This window comes from Gymnodraco acuticeps, unplaced genomic scaffold, assembly GCF_902827175.1.
Source record: "Gymnodraco acuticeps unplaced genomic scaffold, fGymAcu1.1, whole genome shotgun sequence".
NCBI classification, from domain to species: Eukaryota; Metazoa; Chordata; class Actinopteri; order Perciformes; family Bathydraconidae; genus Gymnodraco; species Gymnodraco acuticeps.
Window position 1 is genome coordinate 769,960 of NW_022992357.1, and position 9,892 is coordinate 779,851.

Here is a 9,892-nt window from a genome sequence, read left to right on the forward strand (position 1 = left end):
GTCCTATTTTTGCTCCTTTCTTCTGTGTCTTCGTATGCCCCATTTACACCAAAGCAGGTTCCATTATGTGTAAACCTACTTTGCAATAAAACCGATTCTGATTTTGAAAACATTTGAGAGGTTTAACCGGTTTGGTATAAAATAACTTGCAATGTCATTATGTCTGATACATTGGGCAGTTTGTGGATGTTATTCTGTTTCAGCACTCTGGCTCACAGGTTTTTTTGGGCTAATGGCTTGAGACTCAGGGTAATTTTAGGAACTTGGTTTTATTCAAAATGTCCTCTCAGTATCGTGTCATTCATCATCATTTACCTCACAAAAGCCCTTTCATTCAACAGATTGTTCTCCAGTTCCTCTTCTGAACTCCTGAATCTTGTACTCACAAGACAGACAGAAGAAACATATTGTAAATGACGCAGCAAAATCACAGCTATGGTAAAATATGTATGTTTTATTTGCCAAATTAATGCTGAAAAATCAAAGACCAGGAAACAAACACGCTCCTGCGTTTGATTATCTATTCTGATCATACACACTTCCTGAGAAGGAAGAGAGGAGAAAACTGCTGGTATGAAAGGTTTTTCATGACACCCATAAAAAAAGAACAGGCATATTATCCAGACACTTCTCCACCTGTGGAATTATGGAATAACAGGAATCAGCCAAAACCCATCTGTACAAATAATCGAGGTTCACTGCAGGTGTCTGCAGTTTTATATAACAGAAGGACAGCGTGCCATCATAAGCACAATTATTCCAGGTTTCCATCCAAAAAACCCAGAACAGTGACATTATAAACTTAAGTGATCAGCTTGTGCTTATGCTAACCACATAACTTATGTAATGTGTCATAAGGAATGGCCTAGACAGAAACTTCTTGCTGTTACATTTACTTAAGACAACAGACATTAAGACTACAGTGTTGCAAAACTACACAGACGAAAACACTGGGGCAGCCATTTTCAGAAATGATAAGCCTCCTTTGACAGAAAATAAATGTTATTACGGTGCTTTTGAAACCACCACATGTTCATATCACTAATAAATCAAACAAGCTGCAGTTAGAAAAGGAAGCACACATTGTAAACACACTTTGGAGTAAACATAGGCACAGACACTCTTTAACAACTTATAAGTACACTTAGAACACAAATAAATAATGAAATGCTTTAACTCTATGTTGACATACATATTGCTCCTTATTCTCAGAATACACAAACCTGCCCACCCAAACACGTAGGGTCATCAAAACCTGATTACACCCCCCAATTATACACTACTGAACCCAGTTACATTTCAATTGTACACATCACTAGTTTGTGCTTCTTCCTCGCCCCCTGATCACACACCAATACTCAGTATGTCTGGAGAATGAAACCCTTTCACACACATTATTCTCAATTACCTGAACAGATAGGCCTCATACAAGAACTACATTTACTCACAGCTGTGATCTTCAAAGTGCATAAAAGCAAATGATCTACTTAAAGTCAATGTGTTTGAATTATTCATTTTAAAGTTGGCAAAGAAACAAATAAAATAAAAAAGTGTTTCACTTAGTCACATGAAAATGAATGTTTGAAATAGATGAATATACAAACGGAAGATAAATCCTCTATCTCTCCTCTGGCTGCAAACACAGCTAAAATAAATAGTCCTTGGTTCAATTACTGAAAAAAAATAAAAAGGGCTTTTAATTATTTTCCCATAATAAATAAGCATCCTATCGAATTCCAGCAGACCGATAGCATCTAGATTCCCCGCAAAAAGACACTTAACATATAATTGAGACTATGTTCATGCATGAGGCCCACTATTACTCATTCTCTGATAAAAATAAATCCACATGAAAATAAAAGAAATAAATATAGCACTTATAAAAGGAAAATGTTCTCTTTGGAAAGAAATGCTCTAAACTGATAATAATAAGGAAAATGGTGAACCTTTTGGTCAGTGAAAAGACAAGTTTTCTCTGGAAGAGTCCTTTGCTCTTGAGAAGTCGAGGAAATAAGCAGAGCTCCCTCTACACTGTGGTCTGCACTACCCCGCGAAGCGGAAGCCTTACTGGAAGATCCCCCGAAAAACTAAATGGCACTCCACCACCACCACCTGCCTGGAAATCCTAGAGAACCCCCCGCTGCAGAGCGAGGGACGGCCGACTGTCTCCCTCCGTGTCTGGAAAGGATTCGCCTCATTCCAGCTTTGACATCTCATATCTGGTCGTCATGATTTCCTGGAAAATAATCAGCAAAGAGGAACTTCCTTTATTGTCCAAACTATTTGACATTTCAGTTTTAGACAGTGATTCCCAGGAAACCAGTGTTTTATACTTCAGAAGCAACATACTGTTACCACCTCACATCTCCTCAGTTACTTTGGCTACGCCTGTCATGGTTTCCATCCTGGCAGAGCTAACGCAGTTCACAATAACAGTGGCAGCAGTACCACCTGGGGTTATAAGGAACTTTTTAAACAATGGGTCCCTAATTTCAGAAAGAGCTAGTAAGATTGACCTTAGAAGTCCCAAATTGGAGCTGGGAATAATACTGGGATAGTCAGCAGATTTGACCAGCTGTAGATAGCTACTTGTACTCCTGACCACATCCCACTGTGATGTAGTTTGGATCTTTAGGGTTTAAATGCTATGATACATCACAAGCAGTTGGAGAGGATGTTGTCACGACCAATTACCAGGACAAGCAGCAGTTACTCTTTAAAAACGTATATTATTATATATTGGTCTAATTATACCGTCACGCACATTATTTGCGATCCAGAGTGACAGGTTTCTGTTGCTGAGCTATCATTGGACAATCCTTACTCAAAGGAGGGTTTTAGCAAACAGTCGGGTAATAAGTGCTTGATTTCAATGAAGGTATGAACAAAGAATATGCCTAAAACTCAGAAAAAGAGTCATGAAGTCAGTCCTCATATAGTCACCAACACAGTAAGTCCAAAATAAGTCTCTAACATATTGAGCACATCTCTCTCCCATACTGTTTGATACTCCTCTCCACGTCTTTAGACCAGATGTCTCTGGTTAAAGTCATAAGGTGTGCGGGTCCTGTTATTATAAATATTTATAGATTCTAAAGTTATTCCTACCTCATCTGAGTCGAGCAGGACTGGTAGAGCTCTGCAGTAACAAACAGGAACAAAGAGAGACTGTTAGAATTACATGTATGAAAAGACTTTGGCAGATTAATGAATAGAAATGTGAACGGATGCTTACACATCAGTAAAAGAGCTAGGAATGTTATCCTCCACCCACTTCAAGTCTTCCTCCTGCACAAGTGGAAAAAGGGCGTGAAAAGAAGCAAACACTGCCATCTGCTGGTACATGTGAAGAGTTCTACAGCCGCTTTTCCTAAATTTGGAAAGCTGCTCTTATCAGAAATGCTTCATATTCAATTAACCACAGTTATTTAAATGATATATTCCAAAAGTGTGCCGTTGTGGTACTGACTGTGTTTGCTTCCGTAGGCTTCACTGTGCCATTCGTCTCAGTTTTAGATCTCAACTTTATGCCCTCAGCTGTGAAGACCAAACACATAGGAAATATTAAATATATGTACATTACAATAATATTGGACACTGTAAATGTTTCAGGTGTTCTGGGTAAGGCTCCCATGATGTCACCGTACCAATGTTTGTAGAGGCGACAAACTCCTCTATCTCCTCGTCGTCAGAGTCATCCATGAGAGGTGTGAAAGCGTACCTGTGGATGTTGAAGTGATTAATAATACACATTAAAAAGTGTCCAATTCTGCACATGTTCATAATTTCAACATTCCTAATGTGTTACTCACCTTTGGTTGTTTGCAGAGGGTCTCCATAAAAACATTATGACCAGCAGGATGACGGAGAACAAGAACCTCCAGAAAGCATCCTCCACCCACAGCTCAATCCAATCCTTCACACAAAAATAAGTCAAATTAAATATATAATGTATTGTTGTTAATGCTGATGAAAGTGCAGATACTCACAGACTGGCAATCTGCAAGCCGGAACTTCTTTGCTATCCAACCCATGAAGATGACGGAAGCTGAGAAAGAAATGTTTGAGACACGGATGTCAGTGTGTTTTCTGGATACTCCATTATGACTTCAGTTCGAACCGGTTTTATATGGATAGTAGCATTTCTTGAGTAATTCACTTACCAATGACGGCAAATATTAGAGTGTTTGTAAAGTGCCTGTAGAGAGACAACTTGACGGGGTTTCTCCTCAGCTTCAGAGTCTTGATGGTTTGTGCCAGGCTGACAAAGATGTTAATGGCAGTCAAGGAAACATGGGGCGACATTACATGGCAACCATTTTACAAACAAATCTATGTATGAGACTTTAACCTCAATATACTATTATAAACAAACTCTTTCCCCCAGGGCCTGAGTCAGATTTAAATATATAAAATAAGATAATGCAAAGTAGTCCCTTGCCAACCGTAACTAAGCAAATGAATGTCAAATGACAAAGCTGACTCCAGATAAAATCCAGATTTTCTCCAGGACTACAGTGTCAAGTTTATAACACGTTTTGAATTGAAACAAAACAAAACGACTTATGTTAGGTTGAGTAAAAGATTATGGTTTGGCATGAAATAAATCTGTTGAGAAAAATGATGTTACGTTAAAATAAGTAATTGTTGACTTTTCTGTGACAAAGGACAAGAAGAGAAGTCTCCTGGGATAAAATGACTATTTGTTAGACTCATCTATTCAACTTAAGCTCCTCCATACTCGTATTAGAATTGTATTTGTTATACCTAATAAAATCTTGGAGACAAGTTCTGCAATGTTGTTTGTCTCAAACATCTTTTGTAGCAGACGAGGGCTAAAATTAATATGGTAAATTAGAAACAGACTTGATTTCTTTAACTATTAACAATTACAAATTATTTACATTTGTATAATAACTTTCAATAAATATATTGCAACTGAACTTTTATCCAAATTGCCAAACCTAGTGGCCCCTCATATTTAATGATTTTCACACAGGAACACCGGTAAAGGTGGCAGGTGCTCATGCAAATCAATTATCTTCTCCCAATTAAGACCGAGAAAGTCCAGTAATGGAAGAACAGCAAAATACCATTGACTGTGCAAGAAAAGAAGCAGTAAGAATGTAAGATTTGAAGAGCAGTTCAATTGTACAAAAAAAATAGTCGTTATCAATTTCAGTGAATAAATGAATGATGATGATATATTAATGCATGTTGTACTGTAAGTAGGGTGCCTAATAATCTGGGAAAGGGAGAAGCAAATGAACATCTCCTGGACTAACGTGGGCTCATGTGAGGGGGGGAGGGGAGCAGGGGGGAACCACACAGGGAAAAGGTTGTGGGGGCACAAAAGGATATCCACCAGCATAGAGAGGAATCAAGCAGAGCCAGGGGAATGTCGGCCAGCAGGGCCAAGTCAGAGTCTTTCGCCTGGAAGGGAGGATAGAGCAGGACCAGGAGGCAAAGGAAGAGGAGAGAGATCATGGCCAGTGAAATAAAGAACCATTTACCAAAGTGCAGAGAAGGAAACACCAACAACTCCCACCAAGACAAGAACACTTCAATATGTCAACATGAAGGTACAATAACTATTGATCAATGTTGCTGCTGAGCTTTACACTGGAAGGATATGAACCAGATGTTGCAGGAGTCAAGCACGGCCAGAACTATTTCTGTAATAAGAGCGGTGCCATTGTCTCGTCCCTTGATTTTTGGCCCCCCCAAAAAAATACAAAGATTGTGATGTCAGTTTTAGTTCAAAATACAACTTTACAACAAACCACAGAGCTTTAAAAACTCCTTGTTCATTCTCAAGACATGTTATCATTAGGTTATTATCAATTGAGCAGCAGTGAAACTATCAGGCTGCTCATTGATCATCAGACACTTATAAATCACCAAATAAACGTTTTGTTATTTGCCAACTAACAATAGTTAAAGGGGATGTACGACAATGCAAGGTCGATTTTTTAAATAGTTCTAAACTAAAACATCAATCACATGTTAGGGATACCCGATGTTGGTTATCAACTTTCTTTTCCCCTTCTTTTCTGCAAATAATTAAAGAGAGAAAACGTGGCAACAAAAAATTCTTAAGCTTTTACAGCCAATGTATAATAATAGATTTTTTCTTTTGTAATTGGTGTATTTTTTTACCAGCACTGTCAAACTGTCATAATCTCCATTCATGGTACACCCCTTTGGTTGAAGCTTCTCCTATTTCAGGAGGTGTTTGATTTCTTCTGATATAAATTGTTTTAAATATTATGTTGTTGTTTTTTTTACCACTGGGTTCAGACTAAATAAGCTAATTATGTTTAATAATCACAACTCACCCCAGTTATTCTCAGAACACCTTCAATGCTAGCAAAGGCAAAGTAGAGAATGCCGAGCCCCACGACTCTGTGCATCACCTGCCCCAGACGAGGCCTGAAAGGAGACAAACATTAAATAAGAAAGTGGTTTTGTTTGTACAATAATTGTAGTATAAGAAAAAACAAGTAGGTGTGTGTTCAAATAAGTATTGACGTACTTTACGATGCCATAGCCCAGGCTGACAATGATGACGAGTAATCGAGCCAGAGTCCTTTTGAGAGCAGAGACCAGCTCGGCAAAGATCAACAAGCCTGGAGCTGAAGGGGGGAAATAAACATTTAGAAAAACTGAAAATATTAATAACTGACATGAAAAGGGAAATGGTGATCTGGAGACACTCACAAGCTGAGCCGACAGTGTTGGTGTTTTCATATTCTGCACAGAAGACAGCCTTCTCCACCATCCCCAGAAATATGACCCCTGCTATCCAGAACTGGATCCTCAGCAGATCCTTCCAGTAGCACGCGGCCCAGATGAACCAGAGCAGGGCGTACAGGATGTACACTATGCACATCACCATGTAGAACTACAACAGGAGCAGTTATTACAAAATACAGAACAATATATAATGTTCATTCAAAAACATATTTTTGTGTACTATTAGGACTTTTCACAGAAATTGATGAGGTTTGGGGTCAATTAATATGCAGTATGTGAAACATAATTCACTGATATTAAGTGAATTCAAAAACTGTACATTTGGGGGGGTTTATGTGAACTTTCCCTTTGAAGTGTAAGCCAAATATTTGGTCGTGCTATTACTTATATGTACGTACCCAAAACATTTAAATACTATCCTCCATTAAGCCAGGAAAGCATCATGGGCACATTCAATAAATGTACATATATCATATTATTAAAATCATCTACTCACAATCATTAGAGGCCATTCTGTGATCGAAATGTAGCCACGGCTGCTTTTCATCACCACACTAACTGGAAAAGAAATTCAGCCATTAGAATATTGAAACATGATTCCCAACACTTTCACATTATTATTTGTTCTGGTGGAGACGGCAGTGTTTGCGCAAAACAGCTTTGCGTTTATGAGTCAGCTTCTTATTAAGGAAGTATATCTGCACACTCATGCACCACAAACCACTTCTTGCTTTTTACTGCATTTCCAGGGCAAAGTTCAAATAAGGGCGTTGAAGTTATTCTTTGTCTCTCCTAATGTATTTGTGTGTTTGAAATAAACTCACCTGTTAAATTCCAGTTAGCCTCCGGTTTACTAGACTCAAACTTAACCACAAGCAGATAAGGACCGTCCTTCCACGTGGTTGCTATGACGTTGTCGTTGATATTAACGCTGCCGTTCTTAGCCATGCTGCTGCTGTCATACTCCTCAGTAATCCATGTTTCATCCTGCAGTATGATAAAAGTAATTCAGTGTTCGTTAATACTATGTATGTAAAAACCACTTAAATAAACACTTAATTAGTCAAATAAACACTGAAAACTGGAAGAATACATTCTGTTGATTTCCTGGAATATTTTTTCTTGAATCTTTGTAAACTTAAACTCACATAATTGTATTGTACAGTATTATGAACATTAAAGAGCAGGTTTCTTTTCTTACAGGCAGTTCCCCCTTCCGAGGAGGAGCGACTTGACGTGGATCTCCTTTGGCTTTCTGAAAAACACAGAGTTATTGGGAGATAATAAATGCCATGATGCCACATGTGTGACTATAAAATGACTTGTAATAAACCTACTTTGAGCATTGGAAAGGAGTGCAGTCCACTGTTACATGTCACTGGGCTATGTCTGTGTTCGATGCACTCTCCTTGTCCGAGGGGATTTGGATCCAGGCTCTCCCCTCGACTCAGCGGTGTTCTCGAGTACATTTCCTACAGACAATGACAGTCTACACTCAGCATTTTGAAACAATCACGTTTCTAAAGATAACTAGTATAACATTATGCTTCTGAACTTACTTCAATATTGTTGAATTCATTGTGACAGGGGTAGTATTTTAAATACCAGTGAATAGATAAGGTCACCTCCTCGGGACAGCCGAAACGCACAACTAAAAGACAGAGACACATGTTATGACGAACAGGGGGGACAAAAAGGGGCTCATTTTTGGAGGTAATGATACAGTATAAGCATATTTTGTATGTCTTACCTTTTAATTCAATGTCAGTGTCTTTATACATTGATTTCCTTAACAGCAGAGGTCTGGATGTCTGCAGGATGGATACATAAAGTTTGTTAGTGAGCTGGATTGAGACAAAGGATACTTTTTGTATTACAAAATTGGCTATTATCTGTGTTTATGAATCTGGCAATGATTGAGGTGAAACAGAAACTATTGTCCATCGGTTTGTATGCATGTCTGTATGAGGACTGTAATAGACTGGTGACCTCTCCAAGTTGCACCCTGCTTCTCAGCACAACTCAAACTGAAATAAGATCTAGAAACAGAGATTACAGCAGAGGGAATTTGAAACTGCACTTCTTAAATTATTGATCGAGGCTTTCTGGTTCTGTTTGGATTGAGACCAGGAACTGTGCTTTAACACCGAGAAGAAGAAACTGCACTGTGCAAGCACTTGGCTGTATATCAGGGTGTGTTTTCATGTTTATTAAAACGAAGAAGGCTGGGACAAATATATATTTTACGATGTGTCATGGCAAAGCATCTTTGGACAGCTGTCCAATTTAAGATGTAGCCACTCGTTAACCGAAGGCTAACCTCAAAGTGCATATCAGCCCTTCTCGACAAGGCAATGTTAATTAACTTACATGAATCTGCTCTTGCGGTTGACATACTTTATCCAAACCTATACGACAGCAAGTCCCAGTGGAGAGTGTTCAACGGTATACCATTAATTAAAAACAGATGTCACCACTGTCCCCAACCTTACAGCTGTTAGCGAGCACAACAAGGCTAATGTAGCTAACGTTAGCTAACCGGTGCTGCCGTTAATTAGTATTTCCGGTAAGATACTCACATTTACAACTGTGATTTTCCAAAGCCCCGTCTCTGGTGCAGCAACAACAGCATTTATAGTACATAGTAAAGCTACAAAAAGGACAGTCCATGGATAGAAAACTCCTGAGGTCGGACAGCTCCACGTCCTCATCCTGACTGCAGCAGCCATGTCGTTGTGGGAATGAACCATAGACTGTATGAACACTTCCTGTAGGAGTCGCAGTCTGGCAGTCAGCCGCCGGGAGGAGGGTCTCCCACAGGCGGGCCATTCTGTGTGCTGCTGGAGCCTGAAGGCTGGAGCGCACCGGGAAAATTGTATTTGCAGTTTGCATAGGTGGCCTGAGGTGGAAGAACTACACATATATTGTACTTAAAGGTGGCGTATGTAATTTATTTCAGAAACACTTGTTATATTCCATGGAATGCTCTTAACATCCCGATAGCAATGAATATATTAAATGCTTTGACAATAAATACATAAAAATATGTCATCTGTGGAAGCCATGGCGCTGTAAAAAGCACGACCAATCATCTGAGCCGGCCCGGGTAAAGTAACTGGATGGCCTACCTGCCTGT

At 39.1% G+C, this 9,892-nt stretch overlaps 1 protein-coding gene across 2 annotated transcripts; it reads right to left on the bottom strand.

Annotated features, from left to right (window-relative positions):
* Positions 1 to 434: 434 nt before the first annotated feature.
* On the bottom strand, positions 435 to 9,582 carry tmem87b (transmembrane protein 87B). Of its 2 annotated transcripts, none has more exons than XM_034209661.1 (19): positions 9,336 to 9,582; positions 8,507 to 8,567; positions 8,316 to 8,407; positions 8,094 to 8,228; positions 7,958 to 8,011; positions 7,581 to 7,743; positions 7,253 to 7,314; positions 6,721 to 6,904; positions 6,536 to 6,635; positions 6,339 to 6,432; positions 5,635 to 5,706; positions 4,164 to 4,272; positions 3,990 to 4,048; positions 3,813 to 3,916; positions 3,648 to 3,721; positions 3,470 to 3,537; positions 3,236 to 3,288; positions 3,109 to 3,139; positions 435 to 2,236 (listed from the first exon to the last, which is right to left on the bottom strand). In XM_034209661.1, exons 1-19 carry the CDS (start codon positions 9,504 to 9,506, stop codon positions 2,195 to 2,197), a joined length of 1,728 nt encoding a protein of 575 aa, XP_034065552.1. In that variant the 5' UTR covers positions 9,507 to 9,582; the 3' UTR covers positions 435 to 2,194. The 2 variants fall into 2 exon arrangements, with proteins under 2 accessions (XP_034065552.1, XP_034065551.1); XM_034209660.1 differs by lacking the exon at positions 5,635 to 5,706 and adding an exon at positions 5,362 to 5,433 and having other exon boundaries at positions 9,336 to 9,581.
* Between the last annotated feature and the right edge of the window lie 310 nt (positions 9,583 to 9,892).